Source organism: Eumetopias jubatus, unplaced genomic scaffold (genome assembly GCF_037043125.1).
Source record: "Eumetopias jubatus isolate StellerSeaLion01/CBP00866 unplaced genomic scaffold, mEumJub1_p1.0 scaffold_122, whole genome shotgun sequence".
In the NCBI taxonomy this organism is placed as follows: domain Eukaryota; kingdom Metazoa; phylum Chordata; class Mammalia; order Carnivora; family Otariidae; genus Eumetopias; species Eumetopias jubatus.
In genome coordinates, this window is record NW_028274928.1 from 433,406 (window position 1) to 455,998 (window position 22,593).

General features: G+C 45.7%; 1 protein-coding gene across 1 annotated transcript in view; it reads left to right on the plus strand.

Moving 5' to 3' along the window:
• The window catches only part of LOC148161592 (putative phospholipid-transporting ATPase IIB), an 88,237-nt gene that overhangs the window by 20,105 nt on the left and 45,539 nt on the right, over window positions 1-22,593 (plus strand). Inside the window, exon 4 of the mRNA XM_088020723.1 lies at window positions 3,881-3,957. Within this exon, the coding sequence (XP_087876849.1) occupies window positions 3,931-3,957 (27 nt within the window). The 5' untranslated portion in view covers window positions 3,881-3,930. The remainder of the gene's footprint in view (window positions 1-3,880; window positions 3,958-22,593) is intronic.

The following is a 22,593-nucleotide window of genomic DNA, read 5'->3' on the forward strand; positions in this document are numbered from 1 at the left end:
AATTCAGTGCACCCGGGCTTTTTATCTTCCAGGAAAGTATTTATGCTGCTCAAAAACCATCCTTTCAAAAAAACTTAAGTCTTAAGACGCCTCTTAAGTTTCATTTGTGTTTGGACATTTTAAAAATGCAAGCTCTTTTCATTAATTTTAAATATTTTAACACATACTTACCTTTATTTAAAAACCTTAATAATGTGAGCAATTACTAGACTCTATATATTACGAAACTGCTGTATCCTGAGCAATGTTTGAAAGACCTTGGGTTTCCAGGAGTAATTTAAGGGCTCATATCTTCTTTATACTTGATTATAAGTTGAGAAAGAATTTTTTTAAATCTTACTTTTTAAATATGTGTCCACTGAATTCAGGCTGCCTCCTAGGTGAAGTGAACTTGGGCCTTCCTCCGTCATCCTGGGGTTCTGAGTGCATGGGAATGAGGGCTCACGTTAACACCACAGAGGATCCGAGGGCCAAGGGTCCCTGAAAAGGGACAAACACAACTGCTTGTGGTGCCCTCCATCTTCTTCCCCCTGTCTGTCAGTGAACGCCATTCCCAGAGCAGAGTCAGTGTCCCAGAGAGCTGCCACGTTGCAAGTGATAAGTGGACAAGAGAGTGTTCTGAAATTAAACTGCCAAGAGCCTGGAAGCAGGGATGTGCCCTAGAGCAGGGCTCCTGGGCGTGTGTGCCAACGGGGGTCCAGGGTGACCCCTCTAGAGCAGGGGCTTGTGTGCCGATGGCAGTGACCCCCCCAGAGCAGGGCTGCTGGGCGTGTGTGCCAACGGGGGTCCAGGGTGACCCCTTTAGAGCGGGGGCGTGTGTGCCGACGATGGTGACCCCCCCCGGGGCAGGGCTGCTGGGTGTATGTGGTGACGGGGGTCCACGGTGACCCCTCTGGAGCGGGGGCCTTTGTGCCGACGGCGGTGACCCCCCCAGAGCAGGGCTGCTGGGTGTGTGTGCCAACGGGGATCTAGGGTGACCCCTCCCTGTAGAGGGGGGCCTGTACGTAGACAGGGGTCCAGGGCTGGTACTGATTGTGATAAATACAGAAAATGAGAGTAAACACTTGGATACTTTTATAGCAGTTTGATGAAATAATTTAGGTTGAAAAAATTGGAACATAGATATTCTTTTTGGTTTTTGTGTGGTTTCATTTCTCTTGGTAATTTTTGGCATGATATTTTATGAGACTAGTCCTCGTGCCAGATTAGAAACTTAAAATCACACTGTCCCTTTAGTGGGCATGGTGTGTGAGGCTCCTGCGGCAGAGCGGTTGCCTGATGGGCCTCGGGAAAGCAGGAGAAGCTGCCCCACTGCAGTCCCCTGAGGGACACGACCCGCGAGCTGTGGTGCAGGAGGGCAGCGGGGGTCACGGAGGACACAGCGGCGCCGCACGCTGCTGCTGCTTGCACCTCGGGTCTCGGGACTGGGCAGTCCTGGCCGCTGGGAAGTGGGTGCAGCTGCCCTGCTGTCCCCGGCCGCATGGCACGCTCACCGGGCGGGGCCCAGACCTGGTGCAGGTCGCAGTGTCCGCCTGTGTGCCTGGCTCGGTCTCGCCGTGTTGCTTTCCTGAGGCAAATCCATAGTCTTTGCTGGCCGCCTTTGTGCTCCCCATCTGTTGCAGGCACACGAAAACTCTGCAGTGGGTGGGCCGCCCACGCTCAGGGTTTCGTTGAGACTGGCACGAGGAAAGCACTTCTGCATGGGAGCCAGCAGGTGCCTAAGTGACAGTCAGGAAATACTTCGGATGGTTGAGCATTCTCGAGGTCTGTCCATGTGTCTGTCTGTCTCTGACACGTTCTCTCTGTCAGACTTTCTGATGAATGTGCTCTGTTGTGTTCCCTCTCTGGTCTTGTTTCCAAAATGAACAGGGGACCACTTTGCCATATATATCTATATATATGTATCTATAGATAGATTTGCCGTACATACAGGGTTTGGTCAACCTTTCAGCCTGTACTAGTCCATAAGTAGGTGCCCTTTGTCAAAAAGAATGGAGAGTACTGCAAATACTCCATACTGACTTCACTAATTTTAGTAGTTAAAAAGCATGACCGACTTGGAAAAAAATGCATTATTCTAATTCCTTTTCAGTGAGAATGGGATGAGATAATGCATGGGAGAGCCTTTACCAGACTTCAGTAGATTATACAAGGAAAACCATGGAGGAATTCTGTTAAATACTCTTTATGTACGTTATATTTAACCTGCAGTACTGATTAAATATGCTATCTATGTGTATCTGAATGCATTACGTTTTCTTAATCTTGTCATTTCTCAGATTGCATTTTGGATACTTGTAACTGCAATACCAGCCTAGAATCAACATTACTAATAGTTTGTCTGGATTTTAGGACAGTGTTTTCTAGCCTAATTAATTTTTAAGTCTTTTCTGAGACTCTTTGTTCTGCTAATATTAAAAATAATTTTGCAGTTTGTCTTCTGTTTTTGTACTTTTTTAACATTAGTGAGCTCATTTCACATGAGACACTCCTATATTTTAAGTTTAATTGGCAAAATAGGAAGAAACTACTGACGCAGTCAGATTGAATGTACTGTTTGACACGAGAGCTGTGTGTGTTTGGGGTGGGGTCCTCTACGGCACTGGCTCATTACGTAATCTGTGCTTTCCTGAGCACTAAGTGCAGACCTGCCATCTGCAGCTCTGCTGGGCACTGCTCTACAGAGGCCGCATCTGTGCAGTTTGGGCTGCCCTCTGTGCTGGAGGGGCTGCTCTGCTTTCAAGGGGCTCAGGAAATTCAACCACACAGCTCTGCAAGCGGCTCACAAGTAAAACAGGGGGAAGAAAGGAAATGCTTATTTTGAAAGAAACATGTAACCTCTGCAGATGTGACCACTGAGCAGCCCTCTAGCACCTCCCTGTCTTCCTGAACATTCCATGGAGGAAACCGTTCATTATCTAATGCGTATGATTTGCAGCTGTCTGTTCATATAAATCCAAGAGATCACTAGGATCACATTTATTCCCTGGGTCCTGACTTACAACGCCCTAAATTTCACACGTTACATTAATGTGACATCAAAGAGTTTTTGTACAATTATTATAGTGAATTCTGCAGTGCTGTTGGTCTCAGTGAGTATTTATGGACGTGATTTTCTTTCTTTAATCATTTCTCATCCTCAGAATTTACGAAAACTAGGAATATAGATTATGCATAGCTGCAGTTTAGAAACAGACCTGTTCTGTGGTTTTTAATTTAATATTACAGAGGTGAGTGCCTCTGAGCCTTTGTAATCCAATGGTTGTTCTAGGGGTATTTTAGTATTCTTTTACCTTAAGTTTGATAGGCATACACACTTAGAAAACCAAACTTTGAGGAGACATGAGTAAAAAAGGCTAATAACATCTAAATTCAACATCAAATGTTATTTATGTAATTGTCTCTTACTGTTTTAATTGTATAGGTGCTAAAATGTCAGCGGAGGCTCTTATACCTAGTAATACTCAAGTCTCGCTCAGGGAAGGTGGTTCAGCTGGTGCGGTCTTGGTTTGAAGGTCCCATGATGCACCTGACCACTTGAGAACACAGCCTCTCTTCACTTACCTGTGGTGTTTGCACACGTGAACCGAGTGATGTCACCCTTTCTCTTGACAGGGAAAAGATTATCAGTACATTTTCTAATGTTGTTGTATATAGGTAAATTTGTATAGCTTAAAAAATCAGTTGAGTTCCTCAAAGCTTATTTTTAAAGTTGAGATTAGACTTTCTTGACCTAGCCAAATCAAATGTGCTGTTAGATAAATTTATATAAAATTAAGTAGTGAATAATATTTTCCATCAAGACAATTGATTAGAAAGTGTTCTCTCTGTGCTTCCCCTTTGAGGCATCTCTGTAAGGACCACTTTCGTGTTTTTGCAGGTACTGTAATAGGTGTTGTCATTTATACTGGAAAAGAGACTCGAAGTGTAATGAACACATCCAATCCAAAAAATAAGGTAGGCTAGATTAAGGAGCAGCTGCTTTAATGACTTGATTTTCCCTTTCAGTAAGAAAGTACATGCAGTCCTGAAGAGCTTGTTCATTTTAGCTTAATATAAATAACCTAAAAACAGACTTTCAAAAATGTTGGTGTTTTCAGATGTGAATTCTCTGTATTTATGTAACAGCATGCTCATACTGAAGAACTTCCAAAAGTATCTTTTCTTGGTTAATCAAAGTTTCCGTGTCTCTTAAGTTTTCTTTGTTGGATATACAATTTGCCCATAAATAGTGAGTTGCAGTTTCTTCTTCTCTTCAGTTTATTTTACAGTTTGCGTTCTTTTTTTTATGTCGATGGCTCATTTTTAAAATAGAATCTACATTAGTATGTTACAGTATTTGATAGTGCGACACTGTTGAACTCATTTAAGTTATTTTCATTTCATAGCATGTTGAAAACAGGTTTTAGTTTTAAAGACTGCTTGATTATATTCCTAAATTGATCATCTTTCTGTTATACTTCTGAAATTGTTTAGGTAGGCAGCATGTGTATGCAAGTTACATAGGAACAAAGAAAAAGTTAGTTTGCTATCTCAGTTGCTATTATTTGGTTAATACATTTTGTATGGTCAGGTCACAGAATTTGCCGATGTCCACTTTATGAGAAGCTCTTTTTAACTGTGCATTTTACTCCTTTTTATTTGAAATATAATCTGAGGTGTATCTGAGTAGAACAAAAAAAGTGCTGTCGTGGATTCATACCTTGCTTTCTGAGTAATCAATAGAAAAGGTTGTCTTTTGTAGGAATTTTTATTGCAAAGCAATAGAAATAAAATAACTCTTTGAAAAGATATTTTTAAGGACAAGATGTATTCCATTTTTTCAGCTAAATATTGTTTTACAAAAAAACCCTTCCAACATTAGGAAAGCGTTCCTTACCCTTTGAATGTCCGTGCCTGTTTGCAGTGCTTCAGAGTAGTTCTGACATGTTTGCTGGCTGGCAAGTGTCCTTGCCCCCGCCGGGCCACACGGGTCATCCCAGGGAGCTCGATGAAGTAGTGTTCATTAGGACTCCAAATGTCTGTGTGTGACACATTCATATTAGTTTAAATTCTGATTGTGATAACATGGAAAATTATCCCTGTTGATGTCTGTTAAAAAGCTTGCGCTCATTTGAGGAAATTGAATATACTTCAAGTCCTTATTTTTTCAGTAGAGTTAAATCTATTTAAAAATAAATTATTAAATTATTGACAGATTACATGCATATTTGTGTATGTTTTCTGTGAAGTATAGCAATATTTTTTTTTCTTTAGTAAGCAAAACGAGAATGTTCTACCTGTGCATATACAAGTTCTAGGGTATGTTTTGTTTCTTAATCATTTCTAATCGTTTTACTTTTAGGATGACTTTGAGGGTCGATTTTATTTTCAATAGTAAGCTTTAAAATCTGAAAAGTGATCCTGTCATGGAACACAACTCCTCTTTCCTCCCAGCTTACTCTTTGGGGTGGCTTCTTTTCTGTTCCCTCCTGTTGTCTGTCCTCACCTCACTGCTCTGCACACACCTTTGGTTTTGGCTCCATGCTGTTCCCCTTGGGCGTGGACACAGAAGCCGTCGGGTGACCTTTCCCAGGTGTATACCGGAGGTGAAGAACTCCGGCCTGGGGCTTTGCTGCCCGGTCAGCGTCTGGGCATTGCCACTAGCCAGCTCTGTGACCCTGGGCAAATGGCTTAATTCTGTGTCTTACCGCTCAGTACACATTACCCACCATGACTGTCTTCCTCGATAGGGAAGTGTGCATTGGGAATGAGTGCCCAGAAATACTCAGTGCGCCCCTAGCTGTGCGGGCACCCCACCCCACGCTGTCCCGCCAGGGGGCCCGGAGACCTGCTCCTTGCCCATGTCGGCAGCCGTCCTTGCGCTCCCCTCCTCTTCCTCCGTCCCTCCTTTAAAACCAAACAAAACCTCTAAATGTCCTTGGTGCTAACACAGCACACCTGTAATAGGAAGGGCATCTCTGACTTTTTGCAGAACTGGGTTCAGAACCCTGCTCTGCCACGTGTCAGCCTCACAGGTGGAGCAAACGTGCTCTTCCATGGCCGGCACCTTCCTGGTGCTCCATCAGCTCCAGGTGGAAGTCTTTGTACCTGTGATGGCTGAGGCCCAGGCAGAGCGCCAACACATGGCAGGTGCTGTTTGAAGCACCCGGTACGTAACGTCGTGAATCTGCGTGACCACCCTCGGAGGAAATGGTGGCAGCTGGTTTTGGAGCGGGGACGTTGTGGTGCAGTCACCGTGGTGCTTCTCCCTGAAAGCGCTGCGGGTCAGAATGCGTCAGCTTGAGAGGAAGCGCTTTTGTAAATTAAGGAATGCTCCTAGGAGAAGAATAAAATCTCTAAATTTGCATACGTTATTAAATATCTCTAAGTGTCAAATGCCAGATTTATAAGAAAAAAATTCAGGAAACATAAGCATGCTAGAGTGGGCAAAAAGTAACGGATGTAACTTATCTAGGGGAAGGACTGATACATGTTGAATGAAAAGATGATGGGATCTATTCAGATCCCTAAAGAGAGAAAGGAAGACATCATGTAAAGATGACCTCTCAGTGTTCTTGCAGTGGCTTACTAAACCAGCCAACATTTGGACTTCAGAGAAGGCCACCCGAAACACAAAGGAAACATCTCAGAGGGAAGTCAGACCATTTCCGAGTTTCTCTTCTTTAGGGAAGCGCACTGTTCCTCAGACTCCGTTCTGTGTGCACGCAGGGCAGTGACAGACACAGTGCTCCGGTGAGATTTCGCTGTGGTGCTCACGACAGCAGAGTAATTGGGGCTGGAAATACGTACTTATGAAAGAGTCCTGTCTCTGAGTCATGCTGTGACACACATGGCCCTGAAAACCACAGTGGCTTACTACAGCAAAGACTGCTTTCCTCCTCAGTATGGGTCTGACACGTTGGCAGGTGCTCTGCTCATCGTGGTCCCTCGGGGAGCCCTCCTGGACACGTGCTTCCAGGACCACTGGGGACGAAGACACAGACGGGGCGGGTTACATACCAAGTGGCTCAGGTCACCTTTCCTTGGCCAGAGCAAGGAATGGCCCTCACAGAAGGTGAGTGGGTCACGGGGGTAGAGGCCAACCCCCAGTGCAGAAGGAGAGAAAGGGGGACTACTTAATAACTTAGGACCACTGGCTACCCCAGCGTGGTCCTAGATGAGCGCTCCCAGGCCTTTTATATACAGTAAGAGCCAGAACGAGACAGGAACCTCGTCAAACCTCCTAGTGCTGGCAGTGAAGGGTTGAAGTGGCAGAAGAGCGGCCAGGGAGGAAGAGGCTGAAGGAGGAAGGCACTTGTAGCAGTGGGTGGAGGTCCACAGCGTGCCGGCGCCCTGGAGGTCGTTGGGGAGAAAAATGAAAAGAGACGAGTAGATTTAGCAACAGGAGAATCATTGTCTTTGATTTGTTCCGGGGGAATCAGATGCAAAGGCAGCAGGAAGGTCGGGGATGAGGGGAAGGACAGCGGGGCCGAGGGTTGGGAGGGAGCCCGAAGCACCAGGACAGCAGCAGGGATGCGGGCAGAGGGCTTTATTGATTTTGTTTGTTTCTGGTTGAGAAAATTGTAAAATTATTCATGCTTTCCATAAAAGAAGAGAGGGCCCTAGTTTATAAAGGAGAAGCTGCAGTCTATGGAAGAACGCATTCCACGGTCATCCCGCAGTCACTTCAGGTCACCGAAGAGAAGATTCTGTGGTCACTGGCGGAAGAGCTGCTGTGTGCAGTAGGGCGTGGCTCCATGGCTCTGGACACATGTGGACGGTCCTCAGTCCGTCAGCCGGTGTGTCCTTGCTGTCGCTCCGTAGTGCCTTTATTCCCTGCCTTCCCGTAGCGTGCGGAGGAGGGACCTGCTCATTTGTGAAACGTCTGTGCGCTTCTGGGATGGAGGCACTGCAGGAACAGAGCAGTGCTGACAGGTGGGGGAGAAGCCAGTGATAACAGTCATTCAGGTGGGGAGAGGGATGCACAGCATGGCCGGAGTTGGAGAGGATTCGCCAAACGATTCAGCCTCATCAGTTCTTGAGTGATGGAAGGACCCAACAGCTGCTGGGATTCTTAAGTTTGTAATGGAGCCAGTAAGGAGTGTGTGGCTTTCTCAGGCCAATGTTCAAGAGCCCCAGAGCAGAAGCAGAGACATGGGCGGAGAAATGGCTGGTCCAGAGTGACAGGTGGTGGGGCAGGCGAGTCGGGGAACTTGCACAGTCGCAGGTGCACACAGTTGGCGGTACTCAACATCATGGCCCGCTCGTAGGGCCCCCGTTCCCCTTGGTGGAGTCGGTGAGGACTGTCGCACAGAGCCCTGTCTCCCCCTGGGAAAAGCGCCAGCCGTCCCCACGGGTCAGGGGATGTGCGTGTGACTTCCCTGTGGAGGCCGGAGGTGCTCATGCACCAGCATTTGTACCTGTCAGAATACCCTCCCAGAGCTGAGGAGAGGGATGTTCGCCATTGAACCAGTGTTGCTCGTTGCTTCATAAAACCTGTTTTTAAACTTGTCCTTCTGCCCATCCCATTTCCCAAGCCTTAATTTGGGCCTTTCTCCTTTTGTCTTCATTTTGTCTGTTCCGTTCTTCTCTAGCTGCTTGTCAGAAAGAAAACATCCAACAGAAAAATGAGGAGAAAAATGTGATCACTTGCCTCATCTTCTGCTGTGGCCACAGATGCCTGCACTCTACCCCAGGCATGCATTTTAAGAAACAGAGAAGGCAGTTTCTCTACCTGCTGCCTTAGCCACTTGTCTTACTCTGCGGCACCTCCCTATCCACACGGCCTTGTCTCGTGGCCCAGCTGAGTGGCCCTGGGCTGGTGACATCAGTGTTACCTCTGCCTGCACGGAGACTGCCCCGGGGTGTCTCTCCTAGACCTCCTGAATTGGAGATTGGGGGTGCAGCCAGCCCTGAGGGCTGGGACCCATACTGATAGAGCCACCGCCTCCTCAGTGGCCACGACAATCTGAGATGGAAAGAGAATTCGTAGGCAGGTGAACTAAGCTGCAGCCAGATTCATCACTGACAGATGAGCCATGTTAGTTCACCCTTTCAGAGTGGTCCTTGGAATCTAAGTTGATCCTTTTATAGAATCAGAATATACAGCTTTAAGGTTATTACAAGGGTTTATCGGAGTACTCTTTAAAATGTAGCACGTTTTATCTAGTTGTGTCGATTAATACCAAAGTCTATGATGTTGTTCGATGGAGGAGAGTTCTGAGATATAGACCAGTTCTCGAGGCTCTTTTTCAGGACAAAAATGCATGCCTCCAGGACTCCCAACAGGCGCAAGGCAGGGACATGGGGTCTACCCAGTCTGAAATTGTTATCTTAAAACTTCAAACAAACCAAAAGTTTTTATTACTAAGGAGTTACTTTTATAATAATATTTGGTGAAAGTTTAAATTATAAGGAATACAACTTGAGTAATGGACTGTTGTATAAAGCCTAGCTTGAGATATATTTAATAAGATGATACTTGATTACATTTAAGAGGGAAAATTCTTACAGGAGGTGAAGAAAAATCAGTTGTGACAGGCTGCCATTTTCATGCCATTCATAATAATAAGTTGCTCAGAGCAAGAGCATCAGGGATGAAATGGTAATACAGATTGCTTCAGGCAGTTATTGTAATCCCTTGGGCATATTGATTTGTGTTTCTAATAAAAAGATGCTTTCAGATGTCTCACTGACAGACAGGTGATATGTGCCATTATGTGAATTAGAGCTACTTCTTGTTCTCTGAATTATCGTAAAGGCATTTTCAGATAACAGAACAAAATAGAATCATCTATGCTGTACTTTGTAGGTTGAAATATCAAGGCTGTGTTGGAGAATAGCTTTTTTATTTTAAAAAGGACAGTTTATTAATAGTTTAAAAGTTGTATTGACTTGTATTAAGATGTTACCATAGAATAACTTCCTTCTCTTTTTTCTTGTGGTTTCTTGTGTGCAATCATAGTACCCCTTAATTTTTCTAATAGTTGTCTTCTTGAGTAATAAAATATCCCTGGGTTTAAATATCTGTTTAGAAACGTGATCGTGTGCCTCGCGCACGTACTGTGCGCTGTAGAATACGGCAACTGTAAATAACGAGACTTCAGGAATGCTGTATTTGGATAACTGTTATTAATATTAACAAATCATAGTGTTTGAAAGCCTCATCAGGAAAAGATCAACAAGAGAAACAAGCCTACAATAACGTGGTTCAGCGGCATGCCCACAGGACCCAGGGTGGCTCTAGGGGTTATGGCCCCACATACCCCGCCTTTGCTGCACTTGTGTGACTGCACACTTTCATATTGCAGCTGCTCACAATGAAAAGTTGTGTTTCTTCATCAGCATTGTGAATGTAAATAAACTTACAATTTCAGGAAAGCAATAAAGAGGCAAAATGCTAAAGGGTTAAAAAGCAATCCTAATGATAACATCTGGGACATAATGCTCTATCAGAGTATGCAGCAAATATCTACACCAGAAAACCTGGATTTAGTCCCTAAGTTCCTTTTAAGTATGAATTTGATTATAAAGCAGGTGTTCTAAATAGGAACAGGAGCGTATTTGTTATTTAAATACTTTGTATCACTAAAAAGCCTTAGTTTTACATAAAGTTCTGAATGAGGAGCGCTTACTAATCATTTGTCGAAAACTACTTGATAGTATTTTATCATTTCTGAGCAGTATAGTTAAATTCTTTATAACCAAAGTCATAACAAAGAAGTACAGGGGCACCTGGGTGGCTCAGTTGGTTCAGCGTCTGACTCTTGATTTCGGCTCAGGTGGTGATCTCAGAGTCCTGGGATCCAGCCCCGAGGAGGGCTCCACGCTCAGCAGGGAGTCTGCTTAGGATCCTCTCTCTCCTTCTCCCTCAGCTCCCCCACCTAGTGCCCGCTTCCTCTGTCTCTCTAAATAAGTAAATAAATCTTAAAAGAACGAAAGAAGTATAGTTTATTCAAGAAGCAAATATTTTCATAATTGTCTTTGTTTTTTGAAATCCTTGTTTCCTTACTCCGAGCCTATAAAAACTTAGAAATTTGTGGAAGTTGTGATGCCTTTCGATCACAATGTTTCCATCTTTTATGAGCTCACAAAACTGAGTACTTACCATCATCAGATAATCCTGAAGCCTTTTTTGGTGGAAGCCATTTTGGACAGGTGAGAAATGGGATCTGGAATATCTAGTAGAACCGAGAGTAAGGAGTAAGACCAGTTTTAAAACTTGGGACAGGAACTGAAGGAAGGTGGAGTGTGGGTGACGATGGTATGAGTGGAGACTGGGAAGGGGGGTAATGAGGTTTTCCTGTTGCTTTGAGATTCCCAGAGTCATGTCTTCTTCCCAAGAGGGCTGTGGTGGGTCTGAGTGGTACAGACCCACAGTGCAACTGTGCACACGGGGGCCTTCCTCCGGATCAGGAACAGGTTGTGTGCACGGTGTGGGTTCAGAAGCAGACTTTCCTGGGGGTAAATTCCAAGCCAGGCCAGCTAGAAGGGAAGGCCACATGGGCTCCTTACTGTGTCCTGGGAAGGCCTACTGTGCAGCGTGTTTGGCCCCTGCGTTGGCTCCTCCTCATTAGAGAGAGAAGCTGGTCCTCGGTGGGGACATGGACTAGCCAGCACTTGGCAGGCCGTGCAGGGTGCTTGTCCTGGGGGCTGAGGTCTCGGTGGATTTGGAGGCCCGCTGGCTCCTTGTGCAGGGCGCCTCCAGCTTGCTGCCCGGGCCCCAAGCCTGTCCCCCGGAGAGCTGGCCCCACGCTGGCCACCATGACCGTGTCAGACCTCTGGTATAGCGCCCAGCACGTGTGCTGAATGATTAGATAGTTTTACTAAGGAGCTGATTGTCTTTTTTCCCCTCCATAGTTAATTTTTTCTAAGCGACAATTTTTTAAAAAATATTCCTCAGAAACAAATCTTAAAACATCTGGTTTCAACTTAATTGTCTTCTCATACATCTGAAAATATATTCTGAATGCTACCGTTTTTTAAAAAATTTGAGTTGTTGTTAGAGTAGCAACTGTACCAAAGTTTCTTTTTTAAAACTGCATTAACTAAAACGTGTGTATGATAAATTTAACATGAAATTCAATGGCTTTCTTTTCTCCTATGTAATTAGCGGTGTCAGCTAATAATTACCTTTTGTAAAACTTTAAAATATGTCGTGTGTGTGTCTGTGTGTGTGTGAGCTTTCCCACTGTGATGAACTGTTGATTGCCTGGGATTTCTTTCTGAGGGCCAGTCATCCACAGCAAGCATCTCTGAGTCTTGTTTTTAAACTGTGTAATACCATCAAAATCAAAACTTTTTTGAGGCCTTGAGTCACAATGACATTTTTGAACACAGGACACAGAAACTTCTGTGGGATAAGTTACACGTCAGACATTCCTTTTTTTTTTTTTTTGGTTTCAGTATAAATTGAAATCAACATGCCAGGGTATTTCTTCATAGTATTTTCTAGAGGCAATAGGAAAAGTTTTGAGCGAGCCCAAAACATACTGGTTAAAGGTTAATTAGTTCCTTCCTCCAGTGAACAGAGCCTCCAGTGGCAAAGCTTTAGCAAAGATCAGTGAAATACTTACTGTTTGATGTTTTTAAATTCTGGTGGGAGGAGCGCTGCGCGGGGCTGGGGGGGTTGGCTCAGAAGGATGGTGGTCCTGAGGTCACAGGGGACAGGGATGCGCGGGGCCCACTGGGTGTTTCACGTAGTGTAAAAACCCCCATCCTAGTGATCATGTGAGCTTGGTCCTGATGCAGGTTAGTTAATAACTGAGGCTGGGTTAGTTCGTGCAGTGGGCTGGCTGAGTGAGCTGTTTGGTTGGTTGATTTGAATTTGTGCTGAAATGAGGCCGAGATTGAGAGGGCCCTTCAGAAGAGCACTGTCTTGTGTTACTCTCACCCTGAAGAAGGAGGGCCGCTGGCAAATGACAGGCAGACCCACAGTGACCCCGAGGTGCCGACGGTGCCGCCCGGGGGCTTCGTGTCACCCTGGGCACCTGTGTGAATTGGCTCTTTGACTCCATTAAAACTTCTAAATTTTTAAACAACCAAGACATCATTATAGACAGAACTATAACATTACGTTCTGATTATGAATCTTATTTTTTGAAGCACATCTAGTTCACAAAAATTACTTTCAAAACAGAGGAGAATTGTTTGGAATGCAAAGTTTGTAAAAGTTTTCACCCTGATAATTTAGGGATTTAAAATGATCTGTTTTATACAGATGCACAGCAGTGTGGGTATTACTTTGAAAATACAGTTACTGCCCAAGCTGCAAATCACTGTTTCCGCAGCGGCTCCTCTGGCAGGAGATGGGGTCGTAAAAACTCAGGTGAATTGAAGATGTGCGCGCTGTGTGAGACGGTGGCGCGCCTGTGGGCTGGCGGCTGGAGCACCGGGCTCTCATCGTCGTCTTCCCTTGCACCTGCACCCTCCAGCCTCCCCGTCCCCTCCCGTGCGGCTAGCCTCCCCCATCCCCCCATGGTTACCAGCACCCACTCACGTCTGGGGCGCCCCTCCGCCCATCAGGGTTTCCCATACTTCTGGGATGGCACCCCCTCCAGGCAGTGCTGCCATTCCCTCACCTGCACAGCTCAGACAGCTGCAGTCCTGTTCTCTTGGCATCACACATGCTCACAAAGTGCAGATTGGTTGAGGTTAGTTTCCTGCCCAGAGCCATTCCAGGGGTCCCCATTTCTTTTTCTTTTTTATTTTTATTAACATATAATGTTTGTTTCAGGGATACAGGTCTGTGATTCATCAGTCTTACACAATTCACAGCGCTCACCATAGCACATACCCTCCCCAGTGTCCATCACCCAGCCACCCCATCCCTCCCACCCCCCACCACTCCAGCAACCCTCAGTTTGTTTCCTGAGATTAAGAATTCCTCATATCAGCGAGGACATATGATACATGTCTTTCTCTGATTGACTTATTTCACTCAGCATAACACCCTCCAGTTCCATCCACGTTGTTGCAAATGGCAAGATCTCATTCCTTTTGATGGCTGCATAATATTCCATTGTGTATATATACCACTCCTGCTTTGTCCATTCATCTGTCGATGGACATCTTGGCTCTTTCCATAGTTTGGCTGTTGTGGCATTGCTGCTATAAACATTGGGGTGCATGGGCCCCTTCGGATCACTACATTTGTATTTTGGGGTAAATACCCAGTCGTGTCATTGCTGGATCGTGTGGTAGCTCTATTTTCAACCTTTTGAGGAACCGCCATGCTGTTTTCCAGAGTGACTGCACCAGCTTGCATTCCCACCAACAGTGTAGGAGGGCTCCAGGGGTCCCCATTTCTTGCAGAGTAAACACCAGCACCTCTGCTCTAGCCAGGAGGCCCTGACCTTTTGCAGGTGTTCTTGTAGGCTACACAGCCCCCCGCCCTCCACCTGCTTGGTGCTTAGCCCAGAGGCTCACCTCTGATTCTGTGCTCACCAAGCTTCAGTGGCCCGCACTTGCTTAGCGTTGGGCAGAATCAGAGCTCCCTGCACTAACCCTGAGCTCCGAGGAGAGACGTAACGAGATCATTGTATGACTAGTCTGTCTGCCTCCTCTACTAACAAGTAAGCTTCTTTACCGCAGAGATTGTTCATGTCTGTATTTCAGGTGCCCTGCCCAATGTACATGCTTAAGGAAACTGTTTGAACAAAGGAGTAAACCTGGGGCCACTGTTTGTTTATGTGTCTGCCTCTTCCACACATTTTAAACTTCCTGGAGGCAGAAGCTGTGTCTTTTTCTCTTGCTGCAGTCCAAGCTCCTCAGACATAATTGATGTTGGGCAGTTTAATGAGGAGCGAAGAAGGATCTCAAGATGATTTGCCTGAAAGTTATGTGGTGTCTTTGTAGGGGACGTGGGCTCACTGGAGACTGAGATGCTGTCCTGGGTGGTTGAAGTGCTCTGGCGGTATGCGGAGGGGGTGGGGGCGCTGCAAGATGGAGGGCGCATTTATGGAGCACTTGCTATACTTCAGATACTACTCTTAGCATCTCCTACACTGTCTTATCTGTGACTGGTGGTCTTCTGTTTGCCCCTGGCGTTATCATCTGTCTTACTGTCTTTGATTGATGGTTATATTGTCCCTTTGGCCTGTGGGAGTGCATTCAGCCCAGTGTCTGTGTCCCATTATTATAAAGCCATCATTTAGAAGTATTGTAAATGGTGCTGGGAGAATTGGACAGCCCCATGCAAAAGAATGAAACTGGACCTTTTTCTTACACCACACACAAAGATAAACTCAAAATGGATGAAAGACCTAAATGTGAGACAGGAATCCATCAAAATCCTAGAGGAGAACACAGCCAATAACAACCTCGACCTTGGCCACAGCAATTTCTTGCTAGACACGTCTCCAAAGGCAAGAGAAACAAAGTAAAAAAAAATGAATTATTGGTACTTCATCAAGCTAAAAAGCTTTTGCATAGCAAAGGAAACAGTCAACAAAACCAAAAGACAACCGGCAGAACGGGAGAAGATATTTGCAAATGACCTATCAGATAAAGGGCTAGTATCCAAAATCTATAAAGAACTTATGAAACTCAACACCCAAAGAACAAATAATCCAATCAAGAAATGGGCAGAACACATGAACAGACATTTCTGCAAAGAAGACATCCAAATGGCCAACAGACACATGAAAAAGTGCTCCACATTGCTCGGCATCAGGGAAATCCAAATCAAAACCTCAGGGAGGTATCACCTCACACCAGTCAGAATGGCTAAAATTAAGTCAGGAAACGACAGATGTTGGCGGGGATGCAGAGAAAGGGGAACCCTCCTACACTGTTGGTGGGAATGCAAGCTGGTGCAGCCACTCTGGAAAACAGTATGGAGGTTCCTCAAACAGTTGAAAATAGAGCTATCCTATGACCCAGCAATGGCACTACTGGGTATTTACCCCAAAGATACAAATGTAGGGACCCGAAGGGGTACGTGCACCCCGATGTTTATAGTAGCAATGGCCACAATAGCCAAACTGTGGAAAGAGCCCAGATGTCCAGTGACAGATCAATGGATAAAGAAGATGTGGTTCATATATACAATGGAATCTTATGCAGCCACCAAAAAAATGAAATCTTGCCGTTTGCCCATTTGCAATGATGTGGATGGAACTAGAGGGTATTATGCTAAACAAAATACAGTAGAGAAAGACAATTATCATAAGATCTCACTCTTATGTGGAATTTAGAAACAAAACAGAATCATAGGGGAAGGGAAGGAAAAATAAAACAACGAAATCAGAGAGAGACAAATCATAAGAGACACTTTAAAAAAAAAAAGATTTTATTTATTTGACAGAGAGAGCACAAGCAGGGGGAGCGGCAGGGGAGAAGCAGGCTCACTGCTAAGCAAGGAGCCCGATGTGGGGCTCGATCCTAGGACGCTGGGATCTTAACCTGAGCCGAAGGCAGCTGCTTAACCAACTGAGCCACCCAGGTGCCCCTAAGAGACTCTTAACTATAGGAAACAGACTGAGGGTTGCTGGAGGGGAGGTGGGTGGGGGATGGGGTCATTGGGTGATGGCCATTCAGGAGGGCACGGGATGTAACAAGCACTGTGTGTTATACACAACTGATCAGTCTACCCCTAAAACTAATAATACAGAATATTATAACTAAATTAAACTTAAATTTTAAAAAAATAAAAATACTGTTTTTTCTTTCTGCCACAAAAGATGTTCCAGATTCACCTTGTACTTTCTTTGCCCCTGCCCCGGGATCAGCCATGGGTTCCTTCCAGCAGAGAATGTCACTTGGAAGTCAGGAGGGACCTGGGTGTGCTCGAAGCTGTTGAGATGTGCTGTACCCAGGCCCAGGCGTGGAACGGAGTAAGGAGACGGAAGTGTGACAGGAAGACGGATGGATGGACCCGTGCGTGCACAGACACACGCTGTTAAGCCTAATATTATTTATGTATATTGAACACTGGGAGTTCAGGCACACTTGCTGCTCCGGTTTCTTCTAGTTTTCTCTCTCTAGTGAGAAACATGGGTACTGTTGCCCTTGATGTATTTACTTATTTGATTGATCCCACACTTTCCAGTTGTACCTCTTTGCTCAGCTGTTGAGCTCCAGCCTCTGGGCCCGACCACCCTTGCCTGTCTCCTTCCTCGGTGGCCTCAGTGCCATCCCCCAACCTGGGCCTGTGCCCTCTCGTGGGGCTGGACGACTCTGCTCGGGCACAGGCCACATGCACTGTGTTTAGAAAGGACAGGGACACAGGGAAGTAATTATTCTCCAGTTGTTTTATTTTTGTTTCGTTTCAATGAAGATTAAAACCATTGTTTATTCATTTTGTAGACCTCAGCCAAAGCCTATAGGTTGTTAAGACAGACACTTGAGGTGTTCAGTAAATGCTGATTGAATGAACAGAGGAGTCACTTGTTGAGAGAACCACTGAGAGGCGTATTAAATACTTAAAGCCTCACCCTGAAAGAGCCTTTAGGTGAGTACAGAATAGTAATTGTCTTCAGTTGATTTAAGAGGAAGTGAGATCAAAGTTGCTCAGAGTCTCTTTGGGCATTGAATATAATGTCTGTCTGGTGAGCAGGGTTTGTATTGTTTGCAAGTCTGTGGTCACAGACTGCTGTGCCAGTGTAACAGGTGCTCCTGCTGGGGAACCTCCAGCTGTCCCCAGAAAGCCCTGGGTGGACACAGGTGCTGAGGCCTGACTCTTCATCCCAACTCTGGCTCCCCACACTCCACGTCTGCCACACAGCTGTGTGTAGGACCCTGGGCAAAGAGACAAGTGAAGCCATGTTCCTTCCCGTTCTCTGTCTGCTGCTTTCTAAACAAGTAGAGCTGACTTAACTGGAATTGCTCTTTGCATCTGTTATTGCTTGGGATTTGAAATAAATACTGTCCTGAAAGAGATTATAATCAAAAGAGGGAATTCGTCATGGATACATTTATTTTCTGTCTCTGTCCCTACATTTTACACACAGTACACCCTCAATAAATAGTGACTTGTTTTAAGTATGAGTTGCTGGGCTGACATTCAGGGTAGTTTTTTTGTTTTGTTTTGTTTTAATATTCCAAATTAAGTGACTTCCAAGTTAATGAGCAGACTCGGGAAGCTAGGCCTAGAACTCAGATTGATGTCTTCCAGCCACAGAGCAGGATTCCTGTGGACTCTCCCGTGGGTAGTGATGCTCACTGAACATGGAGTACGTACTACTCTTCCTTTGCGGGAACGTTGATGGCCAGCTCCGTGCTGCGTAGAACCGTGTGCTTGCGGAGCGGCATTACAGATCCTCTCCTGCTACTGCAAACACAGACACACGCAGCAGAAGTAGAGAAAGAGAGAAATGGGACATTAGTACGTAAAGTGCATTAACCTGTAGAAATGAGTGGCTTGTGCAGGGTACAATTTAGAGAAGGATTTATTTTGTTTTGGTTGAATATTTAGTCATTCAAGCACCCATCTTAGGTTAAAGTCAATAATTTGTTTTTTTATTACAATTACAAAAATTGTTTCATAGCCTTAAGATACAGACATGGTCTGAAACACACAACATAGAAAACAGAATTTTCATAATGGACCAATTTAATATGTTTTTAATTCCAAACAATATAAAGAAAAATGACTACTTCCAAGTTTTCATTTCGGGCTAAGATGATGCATTTGTTCCATACTTTAGATGAATGCAGATGACATTGCAGCAGCTTGATTTCAGGGGAATGTGCTCACTTTGCCTTCTTGGCAGTCAGATCAGGTTACTACAGAATGTATGCTAGATTCTTTTTTTTTTTTTTTTTTAAGATTTTTTATTTGTGAGGCAGAGGGATCACAAGCAGGGAGAGTGGCAGGCAGAGGAAGAAGCAGGCTCCCCACTGAGCAAGGAGCCCGATGCAAGACTTGATCCCAGGACCCAGGGATCATGACCTGGGCTGAAAGCAGACGCTTAACCGACTGAGCCACCCAGGCATCCCTGTATGCTACATTCTAGAAGAAAAACAGATTGAGAAGTTTCCTCACATTCTTTAATTAGTCATCAGTCTTCTTCAAGATCTATTCTCAAACCTTGGCTTTCTGCATCAAGAATCATAACACTTCTAAAGATATTTGTGGTTGCTAATTAACACCAGTAAATAAATAAATGGGTTCTTGGACATTTTAAAGTATCCATGTGAGGGCACCTGGGTGGCTCAGTTGGTTAAGCGACTGCCTTTGGCTCAGGTCATGATCCTGGAGTCCCGGGATCGAGTCCCACATCGGGCTCCCTGCTCAGCGGGGAGTCTGCTTCTCCCTCTGACCCTCTTCCCTCTCGTGCTTTCTATCTCTCATTCTCTCTCTCTCTCAAATAAATAAAATCTTAAAAAAAAAATAAAGTATCCATGTGATGGCACAATTTCATTTAATACACATTTTAAGTCATTTTAAGGATGTGTATGTAACATGCTGGGTTGTAGCTGGGTGTTCCGTTTTTGTTTTAATGCTGAATTAGTGCACTGAAGAGAAAAGGAGGGTGCTCAGGACCTGGGTCTGTTTTTCAAAGTAAGATTCACATTGCTTAGAAGAGATAGTTCATGTGCAAGTTTTTTTTTTAAAGATTTTATTTATTTATTTGAGAGAAAGAATGAGAGAGAGAGCACATGAGAGGGGGGAGGGTCAGAGGGAGAAGCAGACTCCCCGCTGAGCAGGGAGCCCGATGCGGGACTCGATCCCGGGACTCCAGGACCATGACCCGAGCCGAAGGCAGTCGCTTAACCAACTGAGCCACCCAGGCGCCCCATGTGCAAGTTTTAAAAATAAATGAAGAGTACTCTAATGTTTTTTCCCCTTAAAGTCAATGTAAGTAGTTCAAGAAGTATAAAAATGTTCAGTTTCTTATTTTGTTAGTGCTTCGATGCTAACTTTTCAAAGTAAACTGGTAGGTTTTCATCCATCCTTCTGTCACCCTAGGGCGGAGGGAGCCTCTTACTGGCGCAGCCTGCTCCTGCTTACTGTCCAATCTGAAGTTCTCTGTTAGTTTGGTGGTTGGATACAGGTTGAGCTATTTGCCGCTCTTACTAATTAACATGAAGTTGTTTCTGTTTGTAACCTTTTTTTTCTTTTTATGGGTGCGAGGCAGAGGAGAGAGAATCCCAAGCGCAGAGCCCAACGAGGGGCTCCGTCTCCCGACCCTGAGATCACGAGCTGAGCTGAAATCAAGAGTCAGATGCTTAACTGACTGAGCCACCTGGGCACCCCTGTTTAAAATCTTTTGATATCAATTCACCATATATGTTTCATAATAAGAAATGGAGTATAAATTCTCTGTTTTCTGTTTCGTGCTTCACTGCTTTCCTCAGAATTACCTGGAATGCTGGTAACTCGCTCCTTCATCCATTCGTGGACACTGGTTTTGTGCAGGGGCTTTTTAAGGCACAGGAAAAACATGGGGACCTAAACATCTGTCCCTGGAGGAGCTCATCATCTGCTCAGTGGGAGACATATTAACAGACCATTTTCAAACGGACTTGTCCTTTATAGTCTTACTAGTCCTCAGGTGTCTGGGGGGCAGTGAACACTGACCCTAACAAACCTGGGAGGTCTGGCCTGGAGGGGGTCAGACTCGAGGAGGGGGCTTCAGGGTGCTCTCGGTCAGGGACGAGCAGAGACCCTGGGTGCGTAGGTCCCGGACCAGGAGTGATTTGGCACTTTTGTTGTGTGTGGTTATGGAAGGGAGCGACAAGAACTGTCCTTGAAGAAACAGTGAAGGCCTCGATCGCACGGGGCCTTCCGTTCCGCTGTGGAGTGCGTGACCCACATCCCAGAGCCAGAGTAGAATGAGCTCAGGGCCAGGAGATGTGTGTGGTAGATCGTTCTGAGCGCCGTGGGAGACCAGTTCAGAAGGCAGGACAGGCGGCAGATGAGGTCTGGAGAGCCCCATTTCAGACAGCTCGGTGTCGTTTCGGCAGCACGACGTTGAGGTGAGGATGCTGTGGTGTTTTATTTACACACTTCCTAAATGCTCAAAAATTCAGTCAGAGGTGCAAGAAACTAGAAATTTTAAAATATGAATGGAAAGAAAAAAATACGTAGCTTGGTGCTCAGCTTTTGAGTTTTTAAATAGATTAAAACAAATTTGATGGTCTTAACAACTGAGACTTGATTTGGAAGAGCTGTGTGCTGTTGAGATTTGAGAAGCCAAGTCTTAGAGAAGCCGCGGTGGAATGTGTGTGTGAGCGGTAGGAAAGCCAGACCAGCCCTCCGTAGACATCCTGTCACAGCCTGCTCCGGAGGGGAAAGGAGAAGAGTCGGAGGAGCAAGGAAGAGAGATGTGGGTGTGGAGTTCGTGCCTCTTGGAGCAGAAGCCCCAGTAGCACAGCTGTGGGGGCGGAGGACGCCACGGCCCCAGGTCCTCCCCAGCTGAGCCCCTCCCACGGGTGCCGCAGGCTTCAAGTCCCGCAGGGCAGTCTCAGAAGTTCCCGTGCCACCCGCAGGGGCAGATGGGAGGCCCAGGAAAATGTCTGCCATGGTGCTGACCGCCGACCCTGGGACTTCAGCACCCAGAGCCGATACCATGCAGATAGTGGGCAGAGGAGGGAGCCTCCTCATCCTCAGGTGCCACCAGGCCCTCCCACCCCATCCTGGGTCTAGTGGGGGTGGGGAAACAGAGTGGTAAAGGCCAGAATGCAATTTAATTTAAATCTGAAATATTAATTACGATTTTAGGTTGTGACCAGATTCTATTAGATTGAATATTTCAGGAATTATTTTAGGAAAATAAAGTTAAGCTTTGCACCTCTCAGCCTACATTCTCTAAAGATGATACCTACTACTCTAAAACTTCCCAGATGTTGGCGATTTGAGGAGCTTTTGATACCTGCAGGTAGAGAATTCTAGGTGCGGTTAGATAGGATTCTGTACCTCCTGGTTAGGGTAGAGAGTTGACTGGTAGTTGAGATTGTGGGATAGATACTGTTCTCATGGAAACGGTCTGAGTAGGCTTGGGCCAAGGAGGACCCCTATGCTCCTACAAGAACTAGTATGGTCAGAGGAACAGAACCCACAAAAACGGGCAAAGGCACGAGCTGAATCAAAGAGAAGAGTTTGCAGCTGGAGGGAACGATCACCATTGTCCAATGCAGCCGACTAGAGCACACATGTGGCTCTGACCATGTGCAGGGCTCTGGTGACCTCCAGGATGAGCAGGGAGGGAGGGGGGATGAGGCGATGAGTGTTCTCAGGCTGGGCAGTGTTTACAGGACACGAACAACGTGGCCATGTTTCTGGGCGATGCGAGTAGCAAGGAAGAGAGGGAAGATTCCAGAGAGACAAAGTAGAATAAAGTCCCAAAGGACACAGGAGGGTCTTCAGCAGAGAGGAGGGTGTTCTTGAACTGGGTGAGGGGCATCCCATTTCACGGGACAGGAGAAAGAGAGCAGGACAAGGTCTGGTCAGTACGGATTTGATCAGACATGGCCAGTCATGGCACACCACTCGGCTCCATGTTCTGGGTGAGGTAGGAAATGTGCTGGTCTGTCAGAGTAAAGTCAGGGGAGAGCCCTCTGGCCTGGAGAAAAACCTGGGGAATATGGAGTAGAGAAGGCTGGGAAAACAAGCCATTACAAAGCAAGTAGATTGACCCATATTGCTGAAGCCCTAGTAGAGGCTGG